We start from the raw sequence: 18,323 nt of genomic DNA on the forward strand, positions 1-18,323 counted from the left end.
TTCTTTTGCAATTACGACCATTAATATTTGGGACCAATTAATCCAAAAACTAATATATGTCTAATTATGTAAAATTGGCTCAATTCAAAACACCAAGACAAAAGAAATTATTATAATTGATTAAAAAAAAACTAATGTCTCCAAAAAAAAAAAAGTTCAAATTAAACTAATATAAGTACATAATTTGATGAAATTCACCTAACATATATCATTGTAATCTAAATATTATTATTAATTAGTAGCTAGCTAGTACTATGGATACAAAATGATTTTTCTCTGATGGCTGCTTACCAATAAAAACTATATATATAAAGTATTATTATAATTTATAAGTACATTATCCCATGGCTCACGCTTATTAGTCATAATCGCAGTAAACAGTAATTATATATATATATATATTACAAAAGTGTAGAGTAAAACTTTTTCATCCTCACGCACTTGTTTAAAACATGTTGGAAATTTTCTCTAAATTTCTCAGCGGATCAGAGAAAAATGAATTGGAGATACCAATTTTTTATCTTTTCTTTTCTCATTTTCTCGATTAGTGTGTGTAAAGTGGTGGAATTGGAAAATAATTGGAGAAATAGTTCGCTATATCGATATGCTCCCACCACAACTTGGACAAAAAAGAAAATGAAAAGATGGGGATGACCTTGGGACCCACCAATATTAATTTGATTAAGAAGTAAATAACTTTTTTTTTTCTTTTTTTTCTTTTTTTTCATTTTAGAAATTTTACCTTGAGCAAATTGGTGGAGCAATTTAAGCAAAGTCATAAATCCCGGAAGACTTTGGTGAACCTCTGCCACATAGCAACCGTTATATTTGTTCGTGTCGCCTCGTGGCTTCCATGACTGAGAAAGCTTACGTTTTTCACGAAAACTCTACGATACTCTCTCACTTACAAAGCCCCTTGTGAAATAAGCCTACGTTTATCTACAGAAATGACACATGTTGCCTTACTCCAAATACTAAGAGCCATATAAATAAATTTTATATATATATATATATTAGAGATCAAGGCCTAATATATATATATATATATATATATATATCTTCCTGACCTTTAGTACGTACTTAAATGTTTCACCTTTGCACGAATTTGATAGCTAGGACATATAAAGATTCTGAACAGAATGAAATCATATGATCTGTGAGCCATGTGAGGCTTAAAGATTTTTAAGGTTAAAATAATCCAAGTAATGTCTATACTTTCATTAACATGATCACCTAAAATTTAGTAGTCTACCCCAATTTATTAATCGAATTAGGACTTGATTATAATATATAGTAATAAAATGCTAACAAAGTATTCCTTCATTTAATGCGGAAGATAATGGTCAAATTTTCCTTTTTCTTTTGTGGTCCTCAAGATCAGATAACATAATAGTTTGAAGAATTGCATTTTATTATAGTTATTATTAAAGAGATAAAGTATTAATATAGTCTTTAAAAAAAAAAAAAACACACATTTATAATTGAAGACATTGTTTAAACCACCACTAAGAAAATATCCTTGCATTCACTATTTATTATTTGCAAATGAAGGGCGTGGCGAAAATAATTATTAGAGACAAGTTGTGGAATAAGTCATTGCCTCAGTGAGGGGCCGAAACTGGCAATAACGAATGCATGCATATGGAATCGGAGACAATAAACTATAAACAAAATGACCTTAAAAATTTCCAAAGAGAAATATAAATAAACAATCATAATATTAGACCTCAGCTGTATAAAGCTAATTTACAAAGTTATCGTTTTCAATAGCAGAAAGTGACCAGTTCCATTTGGGCACTAAAATTTTGATACCAATTTAAAAAAAAAAAAACCGAGCTTGTAAACAACAAACCATATTTACAACTATTCCAATAAAAATGAAAAATCCCATGTAATATTCCTTTTTTCTCTCTCTCTCTCTCTATATATATATATATATATATATCTGCAATTTGCCACACTCTTCAAACTAAAAATTAAAAGTTGGTAGAAAAATAAAATAAAGCTTGAATAAAGACAAAACTGGAATTGGGGTCAGAACTCAGGACTTGGAACTCACAGGAATCAGATTAGAGTTCAGAAAGGAGGGAAGCCCTTGCCCATGGCGTTCACATTAGCAAAGAAGCCAACCAAGTCTTGCCTGTACGGAAGGAAAGACCGTCGTTTATCTTCCTCCTTCAACTTCCTATTCTTCACATAGAACACCTCGTGAGCATTTTCCACCGCTTTTGCTTTCCCTTTACCCCCACGGGCCCCCGTGCCGGAGCCGGAGCTCTTCGTTTCCTTATTCAATTTCTCAACCCTATTATTATTATTATCAGCAACTTCCATCTTCTTCGAGCTCGACAACGGCGTCAAAAACACGAACGAATCCTTGCCGTCGCTGTTACTCCTCCGAAGCAAATCCCTTATCCTCCACCGCTTGGACGACGATCCGGTCGACTTGCTCTTCTTACACTGTCCCGGCGATTCCGGAACCCGTTTCGGCGTCCAAACGCAGTAAGTTCCCGGTGGAACTCCCTCTAACTCGTCAACCTCGGACGACGACGAAGACGGTGGACCAGGCACGCTCTCTTCGTCCTCATCATTTTCATCAAGTTTACCATCCCGATCGCCACCGTGATTCAACAGAAGGTCACGATTGAATACTGGGAAAACTTGGCCCATCTGACCGTTGACGGAGACATCGTCTCCGGCTTTAAAAAGCGAAACGAATTCGAAATCATCGTCGTGTCCGTCGAATCCCGATTTTTGCGGCTGAAGATCGAACTGGTCGGAGCTGGTTTCCAAGCCCAAATTGTCAAACTCCCGGCAAACTTTAGCTGCCGTATCAACGAGTTTATCAGAAGAGTAGCTGTTGAAGCTGGGACACAGGGGAAAGTCGTCCAAATTTTGCTCTTGCATTTGCAGCTAATAATTCTAAATGAACTCTTTCTTTTTTTTTCTTTTCTTTTTTTTGTCTTTTGGGCTTTCAGTTTCAGAGTGGTTGAGAAATGAGATATATGGAGAAGGGAAGGGTTTTATTGCTGCTGTTATGGTTGATTTTTTTTGTCATTTATAAATATTATATATATATAGAAACACCGACACATGGAATGAGTGACAGAGAGAGAGAGTGGCTGATAGGTGGGTTGGGTTCTTCGGCAGAAAGGAAAGTAGGGAGAGCTAGCTAGCTAGCTAGATAGGCAGCGCAAGTGCTTGCGGCATGTAACTTTTATTTTATTTTTTTTCTGTTTAATTAATAGATAAATATATTTACTTAATTTTTTAATTAATTATTTTTTACGCTTTTCTAGTACCTTCTTTGATATTTCTTTTTCTTCCTCTTTACGTTTCAAAAAAACACGTCTTGTTTTTTGGTAAATGAAATAAAAAACACGTCTTTTACTTTATATTATTGCCCTTTAATACAATTGTTTTTACAATTGTTTTCCTTCTTTATTTCCCATTTTGAAAGTCAAAAAGTTCCTTCTTTGTTTTTTTTAACTTTTAGATGATTACTCTGTGATCACATTTATATAACTAACTCAGACTAAAGACAAATCTCTTGTGCTTTTTTTTTTTTTCCGTCTTTTTTTTTTCTAAAAGGTTAAAAAAAAAGGTAAATTTTTTGATGGAGTGACGTTTGTTACATAAGTATTCCATATGAATTGTTCGATGAGAAAGTTAAAAAGGTTAGAATAAATTCCATGTTTTCAGACTTGTATCTAAAAATTTGATATATTTTAATGGTAACCTTTGACAAAATAAACCGATAATCTCCTTAATGGGATCTTACTTTATTTAATGTCTTGAAAAATAAATAATTTCCCCTCAGTTGCATATTACATAATGATAATGGTGAACTGTTGTAAACAACTTAAGCTGGTGGATTTGGTCACAAGGAAGATGTATGGTAATTTAATTAAATTTAATTTTCTTGATTTAATATATTTTACATAGGGTCTAGTTAACATAGCATGTGTAATCACGTATTTTCTTTGAAAAATCTGAACTCTTCAAATTTTTCATGAAAAATTTTTGTGTGTGCTTAATATAAAGTATTTCATATAAAGGCTTAAGAACAATAATACCCCAAAAAAAAAAAAAAAAAAAGCTTAAACAAAAAAGTTATATTAATTTGGGCATTTTGATGCACATGATACACACAACTTAATCGTATATAAAATTCTTATAGGAAATGAAAGAAAATGAGTCTTGCACATTAAATTTTCAACAATTTCTTTAATGATTAGCCGTGCTCATGTTGTAGATTTCTGCTGTCATCTTCTCAACTAAGAGGCTTCATGGGTCATTGTCTATATCTTATATTTGTGGAGGCTTTTTTTTTTTTTTTTTTTTTTTTGGGGGGGGGGGGGGGGGGGGGGGGGGACAATTTAAAGGTTTGAACTCTAAAAATGGTTCTGTATACACATTGTTAGGTAGCCAAAAGTTAATTAATTCACTTTTTTGGGAAGGTGTGGTAAAATGACAGTTAATCGTAATACATAATACATTTATTTATTTATTTTTATATCAACTTATATGATTATATTTTGTTTTTTAATTTGATCAATATGAATAAAATCATTTGTTTTTATAAAACCGGTTCCGACCTCCAATATCAATACCTCATCAATTATTATTTTGTAACTAAGGATGTTAATACTATTTAATTATAATTTTTATACCTTCCACGAGAAGTAAATTTTATGTGATTCACAAAATCGCTAATTAATTAATCAGAAGGAAACTCTTCTCAAGAAAAATAAAGAACAAAAACAAAGACAAACAGGTAAACTCCTTATGATAGGTCCCATAATTGGACCAGAGAAATCATTAACTTTGTTCACACTATAAACGGCATTATCACTGAGCACGCAAAATGGTACTACTATAATTTACCAAAAAAAATAGTACTACTATTGATTAAAGATAGTTAACATATATAATTAATTTCACATCCTATCGTAAGGAACAATAAATTTAAAATAATAATAATAATAATGAAATACTATTTAACTATATAGTGAATATGAAGCTAATATTGAATTAAGGATCCATTTGGTATAACTGATGAAAATAGAATTTTAGTTTATACAATTTTGTATAATAGATATTTAAAAAAAAAAACTATAATAAATGCTTATTAAATTTTCATATAAAAAAAATAATTTTTTAGAAAAATTTAAAATTTAAATTTTTCTAAAATAACTTTAAAAAATTTATTTTTTATCAATAAATATTTATTAATTTTTATCAAATATTTTTATTTTTTAATAAAAAAAATTTTAACCTTCCAAAACTTTTAAATAAATAAAAATATCCTAGCAAGCAGAACCTAAAATCTTCTCCCTGATGTCAAAACAAATAGATAAATAAATAAATAAATGTGAGAAAATAGTATTTGACACTAACTAGGTCCAGCATACTTGCATAAGAAAATTTGGACTCTTTATGTATGTTTGGCTAGAAAAGTCGTGTAGATCTGGATAAAAAATTTAAATAATAATAATATAACAATAATAAGAAAATTCGTATCCAAACAGATCCAAGTCACGATGGGTTTTCTAGCCTTCTAGAAGCAAAAATTAATATCAAACCGCCGTGGACTTTCTAGAAAGAAAATCTGGCAGCAGAATAACAGCACAGGCATGATGATTTTAAAGTATAGCTAAAGAGACAAAATAGGAAGAGAAAAATAAAGTAAAATACAATGATTTGCTTGTGAAGCAAAAACAAGTTGCCCTGAAATTCTGGGGAACTCTTTGAAAATACAAAAGAAGTGTCAAATTAAGGTTTGTTTTTGTATATTTGTTTTTATGGACTTTATTTTGTGTAAAATAAATAAGGTGTATATATAAATAAATAAGCATACATATATATATATATATATGAATAGGATTGGGAAGAACAAATTTTATTTTACTTTTTATATCAAATTGTATGGGGATTTCACCACTAAATAGTGATTTTACCATTAAAATATCTCATAGAGGCATAACAAATTAATTAATCAATTAAATCAATAATTAAGTGGTATTTGAATAATTGATGTTGCTTGTATGTGTTAAATCCTTAGCTAATTGCTGACCCCAGCGATTTAATTTGCCAAACGAGTAGCCTAGGGGCATTCAGTTGCAAGCATTCGTGGCATGACGATGGTACAACTTAACAATACTTGTTTACTTTTATTACACACAAATTTTCTCTTTACAGGCTCCGACCTGTTTTTATCTTTTATAAGCGAAGCCTAATTCAATAAGTAGGATTTCAATATATATAAATATAAAATAATATTATTATTTTTTTATAATATTATATATCTGTAACATCCAGGGGACCTAGTTTATATTTGGGAAGTCTCATTGGGTTAGGTAGAGAGAAATGATCTACAGAGTGAAAGACTTCTTATCTAATTTAAGTTGAATGAAGGTAATTAAAAACAATGAAAGCTGCTTAACAACCTAGTGAAAGAGACTCCAAACTAGTTTGTCTCTGCAAGGTTAGTCACTAATTTTTCAAATAATAATCCGAATGAAAATTTCTCTACTTCCAATTTATATATATTAAAAAAAAAAATCTGAAAATTCAAATATTTTTCATCCTTAATGTTTCATTTGCTTATAATTAAGTTAGATATTGATAATTAAATTTGTATAGACACTTTCTGAGGAATATTTTTAATTATTTCAGAAGTCATTTCTCAAGAATGAAAGGATATTTGTTGATCTTATTCTCTTTTTTGAATATGATTAAGTTTTATATAACATTATATATACGTCTCTTTTCATCAAAAAGATATATATATATATATATATATATACTTTTCATATCAGGCCAATTTGAGGATACATACAAATACTAATGAACCATCTTGAATTGATTTGATAAAAAAATCTCCATAGAATATAATTGATTGGCAATTTTTGTATATGGTATGTCTATCTTCATATGATAGGCTAAGATTTAATTAAAATCTACTTGCCCCAGTTGATTTCAATCTTCTAAATAAATATATTATGTTTTTGTAGTGTACTGCTACGTGAATAATTAATGAATATTAAGCCAATCACAATAAACCTTGAATCTTAACTAGCACTTGCACGAGTTCCATCGTCACACTCCACACGTGAAAATTCTTTTATAATTATATCATTCCAATTTTATTTTAAACAGGTTAGCAAGAAAATTAATAATTTAATTTTTCTTGGTGAACGCACACAAAATAATAATAATAAAACTAAAATAATTTTCTTGGTATAACCTCTTCCTCTAGAAGGATTTATTTCTTAAGGCAGATCTCTATCTCTGAACATAATGGGCGGTTAAAACGACGGACTAAGATTGACGTTTGACAAGAATCGGACTCGCCGTCACACACTTCTTTCTTTATCTCAATCTCTGCCGAATTTTCAACTTTGAAAAAATCCACATGCAATTAATGGGCTGTAATCGCCTGCTTAACCTTGTAGCAAGAAAATTTTATGGTACTACAGCTTCGGTTTGATTGGCCCAAATTCATTGGACTTTTTCCAAGCCTAAGTATGTCCAAATGGTGTTCCCATGAAATTGAGAAAATTAGGTACAAGGACCCACATTTAGATTGTCACATAATTTTCAAATCTTAATGGGTTTTCGTTTATACAGCTGTAAATTTTTAACATAATGATTTTAAAGAAGGAATATTTTGTAGGTGAAGCATCCTAATAGACCCAAATGTCGGCTTTCTCGGAGGGTAGATAGGGGTGCCAAATACGAAAGGCAGCCACCGGTGGAACTTTCTTTTTCTTTCATGGAAAATTCCAAATTACTTACATTTGTACTTTCTAGCAACGACAAATAGTTTTATTCGTTATGTACTGGATCATTTATCCTTGAAATCATTTTCCCTACTTTTTTTCTTTTGTCACAACCCTATTTCCAATGATGGAGTTGGGAGACTTTTGATTCTATAGGACTTCTATAAGCGGCTCAAGTTATTTTTCTTCATCAAATATCTCACTGCTAAATCAACTATACATATCATCTTTATTTTGTCAATCACTTCCTCTTTCCATTAGAAGACAGAAAATAAAAATGCGTCGAAAATAAAAATGCGACTTTTTATGGACAACGATGTTGCTGAATCTTGCAAGTAACTGCAAGAAAAACCAACCCATTGGAGCAACCTGCAAAAACGGTACGCCCTAAATATGTTAAAAAATTCAAACAATATAAACTTGAATAATGGTGCATCATATCTAACATAGAATAGCTACAACCCATTTCAGCAACCTGCAAAAATAACACGTCCTAAATATGTTAAAAAATTCAAACAAAAGAAACTTTAATAATGGTGCATCACACTTGACATGACATAGATAAAAAGCATGGGTAAAATAAAAATAAACCAGTTCCTTTTTGGTAAGATACATCAGATTTACATACTGAGATCTTCTGATCTTGAATCCGCTTTACATTGACTAATGTACATGAGGGGGTAAGTTGTATACAAGTACAGTCTACAAATTTCATTTTCCAACCTACACTTCGAATGCCTCTCAAAAACATATACAGAAACAAAATATCTTAATCACTTAAAAAAATCTGAAGAACCTGATGTGATATCTTTCAAGGATCCCTCTTGTTATTCAGTTTCTCTCTCAGATGCTGTAAGTTTCCCCTTACTGCGAGAGGCAATTCAGCTTCTTCTAGTCGTTCTTGTTGTATTAGATCATGGTACATTGGACGGAACCATGTCTGGAAAGCTCTGAATGAAAAATAAGGTAGCAGAGTGCAAATAACAACAAGAACGGTAACCAGCCAGTAGAGGGCACTGGGAGCACAGGCTTCCACAAGAACCTTGTATGCTGTAGTCGATACATTTGGTGAAAGGGAACCATATATTACTAAGAATATGTACCAAAAGGCGATGCTTCCCCAGATGAAGAAGTGCTGGATCCAAGTGAAGTAGTTAATGGCAAGTGCCATTTGGCAATTTACAGCCCATACTACACAAGTATACATTGTGACTCCAAGGACTTCGAAGTCGACTACTTTACCATCTCTCCGGAAAGCTTGGTTGATCAACGAGTTTGTAGAGAAGAAGAAGATAATTATGGAGCTGATAACTCCATTGATCATCCAACCAAGTATGCGTGGCCAGCTGAAGAGTATGTTTTCCACTCCTTCTCGATACAAAAGTGGATGCTGTGAACATAAAGAATGTGCAAAGACAAAAATAACTCATTTAGCTTCAATAACAAGCGTCATAAAGGGAAAGCAGGGCTATAAAGAACATTGAAATGCAGACAAAGAAATCATCCAGCAGATGAATGAGTACCCAAGGCTGAGGGAAAATCTAGCACCAAGTTATGTAATAAGTGGAGTTATGAATAGCAAACAAAGAAATCTCAAGAGATATAATATCTTAGTATGGCATTGCTGAACCCAACTTGCATATTATAAACTCTTACAAGCATATCAGTTATATTTGCGTATAGGCTTCTTTTCATCTTTTTATAATAAGTTATGTACCTTGAGGCATAGGCGTGCAGAAACATCTTGGTCAAAAACACCAAGAGCAATTACAGGAAGCGAAGTGAAGAAGACATTGTAAAATGACATGTACCAATCATTATAAGCAGGTTGACCAGAGAACGAAGTATAGGCCTCGTACCAGAACAGGGTAAACCCAAATGTTATGTTCTTATAGAAGAAGTAGCATACCTGCATACACAGAAAATAACAGAAATGCACAAATCAATATGCGGTGAAGCTTCTTCTCCCTAAATCTAGAGATATCATTCTCTGGAGAAGGAAAATATAAGCTCTGCATTAAAAACCTGCTATCACCACATGAAACGAGTAATAAAGTATGGAAAAGAAAAAAAGAAAAAAGAAACGTTCCCCACGTGAAATGAGATCTTTGCCATATGAACCAGGAAAGGAAACATGCATAACTTCTGATTATCTACCCTCGCACCCTTTATCATATTTTCCTTTTTTTTATTTTCTTTTTTCCACCCAGTATGTAGAAGTTAAAGACAAAAGAAAGCTACAAAGGAAATATTGCCCACAAAGACTGTGACCTAAGAAGAGTGACTTTCCTTCCTAAACTTATATTAGACCATTTCTAAGTCTTGTGAGCAGGAGGCAATTATAAGAAACATTGAAGCAGGGTTTTTACCATCATTGATATGCGCCTATAGCACCAATGACCATGTACCAGCAAGAGACGTTCCAAAAACCGAAATTGAGCTATTGCAAAATCACTTGCCATAACTGCCTACAATCAAAAAATTCATTGAAATCAGGAGTTGGGACTTTATCATCACCAAATTCCAAGTCAGGGCAACAAAGGAAAAGCAACCAATATTGTCATATATATGGAACTCGAGATACAAAAATAATAACAGAAAATTTTAGATGACAAAATTTGAGAAAGAAATATGCAGGCACAAGTTTGATTCAGACAGCAAACAAGAGCAAAAAGAAACAAAATGAATCAGAAAAGGAAAGGCTTCAAATTGAGAGAGGAGAGTCAGATCTTGGTGCACAATTCATTATATCAATTTACCGTCTTCACCTCTTAATCCAGAAACTAAATATTAAGAGATCATCTGCAATAATATTGGAACCAAAAGGCATTCTCAAATTTGCGAAATGAAATTCTAGCATCCATAGAAGTCAATAGAAGAAGTTACAGTATCAAATGTGCACTAGTCTGTAAAAACATAATTAATAACACGAATATGGAAACCCCAAAAGATCCCATTTAGTGAAAATGTTGAATGCCCATAAAAGACCATTTCTAAATTCCTAAGGAAATTGTAAACGAAGGCAAGTTGAGAATACAAACAAAAATTTTACAATAAATATATATATATATATATATAGGAGAAATGGGACTATATACATAAATATAGAAATACTACATAAACAAAAACAAAAATATGTTCACCTGCATCCCTTCAACACCACTAATGCCAACTCCAATATCAGCCTCTTGAAGCATGCCCACATCATTGGCCCCATCACCAACTGATAGTGTTGTTTTACCTGTTTCTAGCTTTACCAATCTTGTAACCTGCAAATCTTCTACAATTCTATCAGATTATTCTATTGTAAGAAACAACAGAAACCATTATGACATAAACAACTTAGATGATTAACATAAAACAGAACTTGAGCATGGTCACATGAAACTTACACGAGCTTTCTGCTTGGGTGTAGAGCGGCAGCATATAACAGAAGCACAATTAATAGCGAGCTCAAAAAATGTCTTTTCAAAATTCTTCTTGAGGGAAAATTCTAAGGACTTGCCATCAATTATTAAGCCAAATGCTATAGAACCTTTATTGACTGAGCTTGAACTTTCTTTAGCTGATTGAATTTGTGAAATTCCTTCTCTAAGCTGTTTCTCTATGCTATCCAGAGAAGCCTAAAGAAATGAAGGTTTCAGATATCACTAGAAAAAACATTCCAAAGTTACATACTTTAGAATTTTACCTTGGCAACAGCCTCTTTATCTCCTTGTTTTTCCAAGGCAATAATATCTGGTGAATCAAGAGTGATGATGATTTGTTTCATATCTTGTCTAAGTAAACTACAAGCATACCTGTAAACCTTACAATTGTCATAAAGTTGAATATGTAACTTTTAGAAAAGCAATCCAACATTAAAATTGCTCCAATACCCTATGTTCACTGCAGTTTCCATCTTGTCACCAGTTAAAACCCATATCTTAATCCCAGCCTGGGCCAGCTTATTGATACATTCAGGGACCTGAAATCCAGGAAAAGAGAAAAAGAATTTGCACTTAACCATCAGGAAAACACAAAGAAATGGCTAGATAGTGAACTGCATCCAATTTTTGTTGCTACCATACAAGATTCCACTTCATATCAATGAGATATTTAAAAGAGCTAAAAATTAAAGTATTAGCAGGAAATTCACCATGTAATCCATCTAAGATTTTTCATATTTGATACTTACCCCCTTTTGCAGTTTGTCCTCAACGGCTGTAGCACCAAGAAGAATCAAATCTCTTTCAATCTTATCAGCAGCTGCATCCACCAATGCATCTCGGTCAAGAGTGACAGATGTTTTCGCCTTCAAAAACTCCTCTTCCCATTTTTTATATTCCTCTTCATTGAGCTCACGATATGCAATTACCAAGGTTCTTAGACCTGCTTCAGCATATTTGTTGATATGATCCTTGGTCTGAACCTCAAACATCCTCCCATCCTTTGCAAGCCTTTCAAACATTACACTGAATACATGCTGATAGATAAATAGTCTGATAATGCGACATCCAACTTGCAACTTTATATAATTACAGTAGAGACAAATGCATCAAGAGTCTAACCTGTCAGCACCCTTGCAAAGGAGCAATAATTGATTTTCTGCATTCCTCACAATTACTGACATTCTTTTGCGGGAGCTACTAAACTCTAAGACATGAAGAAGCTCATATACTCTGCCATATAGAAACAGGTGACATCAAGACAGAATGGTAATACAGAAAAAGATACAGTGGAACTCAAAGAAACCATTAGAGAGTAAATAAATCAAAAAGAAAATTACTCAATATGAACACTTCCATGTCATCAAGATCAAATAAAGCGCAATAAAACACATTTAACTTCTTCCATGTTGTTTGTAGGACAGAAATATCTTTCACTTATTATTTTCCCTCCTTTATAAGTCTCTAGATATTTCATAAAAATGCCACTTTCTCATTGAAAGGGTTCAAACATTACAAATTTTCCTAGAGATTACTCCCAGAAAGACTATTAATAGATACCAGTACAGAGAGCTTTATTATCTACTAAAATATAGTTAACAAAAACTTCGTCTATTATATTGATAAAGACTACTACCATTCGGCAAATGTTTCTAAGAAGAAGATTTCCAGTCCAATTTTTTTCATAAACAAATATTCCTTACTACATTAAAAATGCTCTCTCAATATGACAGATGAAGCAACTAACTACAGTTTTTACAGCCAATTAGATGCAGGGAGACATGAAGCTATAAAATAAAATAGGAAGTTGCAGAAGGAGCTCACCTGTCAACTCCTTTTCCAGTTTTAAAATCAAACTCATGCAAAGATATACTTGTCTGTGTCCTTCCAAAAAACTCAAATCCAAGCTCCCTGGCAGCTATGACAAAAGCTGCTTCATCTGGCGACTCGGCCTCATAAGAAATTTCTCCCGAATCTTTACTTTTATCTGGAATGGCTGTATGGCATATTGCTAGAACCCGAAAGAACTTTTGGATAACATCACAATGAGGTTCATTAACCCACTGGCTATTATTGATGCGCTCATCTCTAAAGTTGAAACCCTTAATTGGCTTTTCAGAGCCCCTAATATCAGCATCATGGCTTAGTCGATCAGATGGAATATCATCAGTTGGCCCATCTGTTCTCCTTCTTGCCAGCGCCACCTCCACCTCTGTCATACCGCGACCATATGCAGTGCCAGCTATAGAACATTTGACAAATTCCATTGAGTTACATGTCAAAGTACCAGTTTTATCAGAAAGTATCGTATCAACCTGACCAAGCTCCTCATTCAAATTAGAAGTGCGTGCATGAGCAGGCTTATCTGTTTCTTCATAATACATATCTTGATCATGGTTAATGAATATACTCTGCAATACCTTCACGATCTCAATGGATACATACAGAGATATGGGGATCAAATATCCATACAACATAAGGGCTGTCAAGAAATGAAGAAAAGCAGCAAGTGTTGCTCTTTTGGGGTTATAAAATACAGGGGTATCATCTGGACGAAGATACCACCTTCTCAACTTTCCATGGTTAAGATCTTCTTTTGTTTCAATCTCGAAAAAGACTGATCCAATAAAAGATATCAATACCAGAGTACTGAAAAGAACATAGATTATCTTATCCATTCTCCTCTCAATTTTACTTCTCTTGGAAGGAGGATCAGTAGCATTCTGCATCACTTTCGTATCATGTCCAGTAAAAACAACAACACCATAGATGTATTCAGTGTTTTTAAGCTTAGAATCTCGTAAGAGAATCTGCTGCAAGGAAAGTGGATACTGTGTACCATCATAGTACAAAGTTCCTACAAAAGAATATAGATTCTCATTGGGGTCCTCACATCTGATTACTGCCATAAAGTCGTTGAATGATTTCTCATCGTAAAGATGAGATGTCACCTCCAATGCATGCTTCAATTTTAGATTAGTTTCTCCATCAAGGTTCATCGTTTCAACATAACAGATACCATCCTCATAGCTTGAAGAAAGCAAAAGCAGATCAGCAGGAAAGTAGTCATCCTTGTACACCTTCACAATATCACCAACTCGGAGATTCTTCCCCCTGGTCTTTTGAAATGTATGATTTCTACTGTACACTTCAACCTTTCGATTATTTGCCTCTATGTCCTGAAACCAGTTCAAGATTTAGCTGAGTACATCCTAATTAAGACACACAAACAATTATGCTTTTAAGACTGACTGCAATCACATATGAACTTTATATGTCATCACAACAAGGTCTTTGAAAGCAACCAATGAAAGAAAAAAAATGCAATTAAGACGACAGAAATGAATCATAATAAAATAGTTATATAAAGGCATAACATCAGTCACACATTTTGAATTATGCTGAGGCTACATTGCCATCTACATTCTAAACAACATTGATCCATTAATAATGCTGGGAGAATGCAGACCATATATCCTTTTGTTAGAGAATGACAGAATATTATAAAACATTGGATTTGAAGGATAGGCCAGCTGTAGTATGCCACAATAGTTTTCATGGTTTATAAAAGCATTCAAGTGAGCTTTAAAGGGGCGTCTTTTCTTTTCCCTAGCTTTAATAATGATAAGTAATGGCGTTTGAATTTGTTTTCTTTATCAATTGAGGGTGGCTTGGGGAGGGGTGGTACGGGGAGGACGAATGACCAGAGGATATGGTTACACATACCAGATTTGAAAAGATTTGATCTTTCAAAAAATCATCAGAGAAAAATTTGGTGATTGTTTGGTTAACTATAAGACTCAAGCATGTTTAGACCCTCCTAAGGCAACTTAACGCATCCAATTTTTGTATGAAAATCCAAATACAGTATTTAAACTTTTCCTCTCATGAATTAGAAGACAAACAACAACATTACTTAATAAAGTTTAATCATTGGGTGGATAACAACTTTAATCAACTGCAATTAACGTGAAATGCGAAATGGTTATCCGTATATTTTCCGCATAAGTGTAAAATGCATCAAAATAAGAAGATTCAGAAAGCAAGACAAACAAACAAAAAATAAATGTGATAGAAATTCTAAGCATTACTTGTTTTCTTCGCCTCCAATCTTCGACGGCTTCCTTGACCATTGTAGCTCCAATCACCACTACCAATGGTGCAAGAACACTGATTGCACTATAAGGTGCCAAAGGACTAAATGAAACGCAAGCCACAACAAGAAAGTACAAATTTGCCACCCTCCTAAACTGCTCAAATAAAGACTTGGGAATAAAGTTAACCGCCGTATACTTAGTAGTTGACACATAATTTCCTCTGTATCTCAATTGAACTTGCTCTGGATTATCAGGATCATTACAGTAAACAACCCTTGAGTACCCTCTTTGACCAATTTGGGCATGATTGTCTTCATGAGAGGAGCGAATACACGAAAATGAATAGAGCTTGCTAAAATGTATCCCTTTCTTTCGCCTCTCAGGCATTTTTTTTATTTTTTTTTTCCTTTTTTGGTTTTCTTTCTCACCTAAAACACAAAGAAAAAAAAGTTGTCTTTCCTTTTTCTCAATTTGGCTATCAAATTCTCACCCAAATTCCAATCCACATTTCTCTTTCTCTTCCCGTGGAAGAGCCACAAGGCAACCAAACAAGTCACAACTACTTTCCCTATACATAAATCTTCACCATTCTATATTGGTAAAATGCCCCGATATCCAACAAACACAGTCCCCACATTACAATAAAAGCCGACATTAAAAAATGGCAAAATCTTCGATAAAAAATTCTAGAAAACCATTAAGATCATCTAAACAGCCAAAACAAAGTATAACTTGAGAAGCAGATATGCTCTGAATGCTTTGCTTCTTCTAAGCTATTGTAGCCAAAAGCACACAGAAAAATGGTTTACAAATGACACAGCATCAAGCGCCTTCAAGGTTTCACTGAAAAAAAAATTATAAAAAAAAAAAAAAAAAAAAGCATTAACTTATTTCAAACTTCAACAGCAAATTTACAATACAGCTGAAAAAAGAAGCTGGCTGTGGGATTCTTGGAAACCCTAGTAGATAGCGTTTCTGAGAATTCCTTACTTCAACACCAAGTCGCGGAGATCTCTTCCTTGCAATTTCAGCTGAAATATGTAAGAGGAAGTAAGGAAGGAGAAAATGGGGAAGGAAAAATAAAAGGTGAGCCTTTTGTTTAAGTAGTAGTTAGCTTTGCCGCTTTTATAAGCAAAAAGAAAATAAAACAGAGAGAGACAGAGAGAGATAAAAGTAGGAAAATGGGAGGCGTTTCAGGCGATTACTTCTCGTACACTTTCATGGCATTTCTCATGAAGACTAGGAAGACAGCTGAAGTAAGATGCACGGAGAACTGTCAAGATCTGCCCCTTACACGTGGCAAGATAAGTAACAGTGACATGTTTATCTTGATTATTATTTTATCAATAAACATGGAAATACTAAAATATTAATTAAATTTAATTATCAAACATCTAAGATATTTAACAATATCTTTAAAAATTAATACGACAGGAATACATAACTTAACAAATAATATTGAATTGATTTTTTATTCATTTATCTCTTTAAAAACTTATTTATCTCTATTTATATTTAAATTATGAATATATCCATTAGTTATTAATACATTTATTTGATAAATAAATTTAATAAATTTTTTTTATACTATTCATTTCCTACACTGGCCTGTTACTCTACGTCCGCGGACTTCTTCTAAGAGACTGGTTTGACGTTGCCAGGACACCCGAAATTGTAGCCCCATTAGGTGTCAAAAACACTCAAAACAACGTCGTTTGCTTTGGAAAAATGCGTCCTTCATTATAGTGCGTCTTTATTAGTCAGTAGTCTTTTTGATTCTTTCTTTTTCCTTTTCTTTTTTTTCTTTTCTTTTTTTTCTTTTCTTTTTTTCTTTAATGCTAAGTTACATGCTCACTCTAATTTTTCATATGTTTATTGTTTTAACTTACAAAGGATGTAAAAATGTTATAATCGTTGTACTGCCACTCGCTGAGTTTTTTTTTTTTTTTTTTGGTAAAATCACTCGCTGAGTGCTATGAACGTCCTTCTCTGACAATTCTTATCTGAGATTTATGACTATTCAACGGTATTAATTGAATATCTACCACACCTCTGAATGCTTAAAAGATCACTCTTGTTTTTTTTTTTTTTTTTTTTTTTTTTTGGTATATTTATAGTTTAGCCTTTACCCAAAAATAAAAAATAAAAAAATCAATATTACTTTTTCCTTGTGGTTCAATTAATGGGAAAACTTTCACCGTTTTCTTGGGCTTAAGAAAATACAACTTGCTAAGCTTTAAAAAATAATGTTTTACTTTCAAATACAACTTATTTACATAATTATGACCAAATATATCTTAGTATTTATATAAATGTAGAAATAGAAAAACTTTAGAAACCAAATCATGACTCATTAGATAAGAAATATATAATTATATAATAAAATTAAAGGAAAAGGAAACAAAAAAGAAAGACTTATTAGTAGTCGTGGTTGACTGGCTTTTCTTTAAAAAGAAAATAAGAATACTATTTTTTTTCAAAAAAAAGAAAAAAAGAAAAATGAAAGCATTGGTTAGTGGAAAAATCTGGAATAATGGGCTATATTGATCCCGTGAGAGCCCAGTCGCTTCTACGGTGGACAGGAAATTTCACGCTGGGACCATTAAACATAGTAACGTATAATTTTAACTAATCTATATTGATACTGTGCCACGTGCATTTTGGGCCCTATTGATGTGATAACTGTCGGTCCACGTTGCGAAATTTAAACTACAAGACATGCACACTGATGCAACCCCCGGGGGCGTACAAAGTCTTCTCCTTCACTTTCCCAACGATAAATTTGGTGCTTTCCGATTTTGGCCAATTTGCTTTAGAGTCCAACAAAATTTCTCACATTATTGATTATTTACTTTTCACAAATTTTAATTTTAATATAATTTTTTACATATTACATTTTTTTTTAATTTCTAAAATAACAGGGGAAAAAAATTATATATTTATTTGAAAATTGGCTAAGAAATTAGAAAAAATAAATTATTCAAGATGATGAAGGGCATGGTTGTATTAATGTGTAG

General features: G+C 32.7%; 2 protein-coding genes across 2 annotated transcripts; both read right to left on the reverse strand.

Annotated features, from left to right (window-relative positions):
• Window positions 1-1,701: 1,701 nt before the first annotated feature.
• Window positions 1,702-3,198, reverse strand: LOC107415395 (uncharacterized). The gene has a single exon (XM_016023715.4). The coding sequence runs from the start codon at window positions 2,902-2,904 to the stop codon at window positions 2,077-2,079; it is 828 nt and encodes a 275-aa protein (XP_015879201.3). The 5' UTR covers window positions 2,905-3,198; the 3' UTR covers window positions 1,702-2,076.
• Window positions 3,199-8,341: 5,143 nt separating this feature from the next.
• On the reverse strand, window positions 8,342-16,520 carry LOC107415297 (probable phospholipid-transporting ATPase 8). Its single transcript, XM_016023596.4, has 12 exons — window positions 16,297-16,520; window positions 15,301-16,149; window positions 13,034-14,388; window positions 12,332-12,442; window positions 11,959-12,235; window positions 11,660-11,748; window positions 11,473-11,581; window positions 11,174-11,404; window positions 10,925-11,050; window positions 10,151-10,249; window positions 9,499-9,690; window positions 8,342-9,171 (listed from the first exon to the last, which is right to left on the reverse strand). Exons 2-12 carry the CDS (start codon window positions 15,691-15,693, stop codon window positions 8,593-8,595), a joined length of 3,561 nt encoding a protein of 1,186 aa, XP_015879082.2. The 5' UTR covers window positions 15,694-16,149; window positions 16,297-16,520; the 3' UTR covers window positions 8,342-8,592.
• Between the last annotated feature and the right edge of the window lie 1,803 nt (window positions 16,521-18,323).

The sequence above is a fragment of the Ziziphus jujuba genome, chromosome 4 (assembly GCF_031755915.1).
Source record: "Ziziphus jujuba cultivar Dongzao chromosome 4, ASM3175591v1".
In the NCBI taxonomy this organism is placed as follows: domain Eukaryota; kingdom Viridiplantae; phylum Streptophyta; class Magnoliopsida; order Rosales; family Rhamnaceae; genus Ziziphus; species Ziziphus jujuba.

Excerpts from the sequence above, each read along its gene's own strand:
- LOC107415395 (XM_016023715.4), bottom strand. The coding sequence starts at position 2,904 with ATGCAAGAGCAAAATTTGGACGACTTTCCCCTGTGTCCCAGCTTCAAC.
- LOC107415297 (XM_016023596.4), bottom strand. The coding sequence starts at position 15,693 with ATGCCTGAGAGGCGAAAGAAAGGGATACATTTTAGCAAGCTCTATTCA. Across the intron at positions 12,443-13,033 it reads ACTGGAAAAGGAGTTGACAG|AGTATATGAGCTTCTTCATG; the intron begins GTGAGCTCCTTC and ends TCTATATGGCAG. Across the intron at positions 11,582-11,659 it reads GAAACTGCAGTGAACATAGG|GTATGCTTGTAGTTTACTTA; the intron begins GTATTGGAGCAA and ends TAAGGTTTACAG.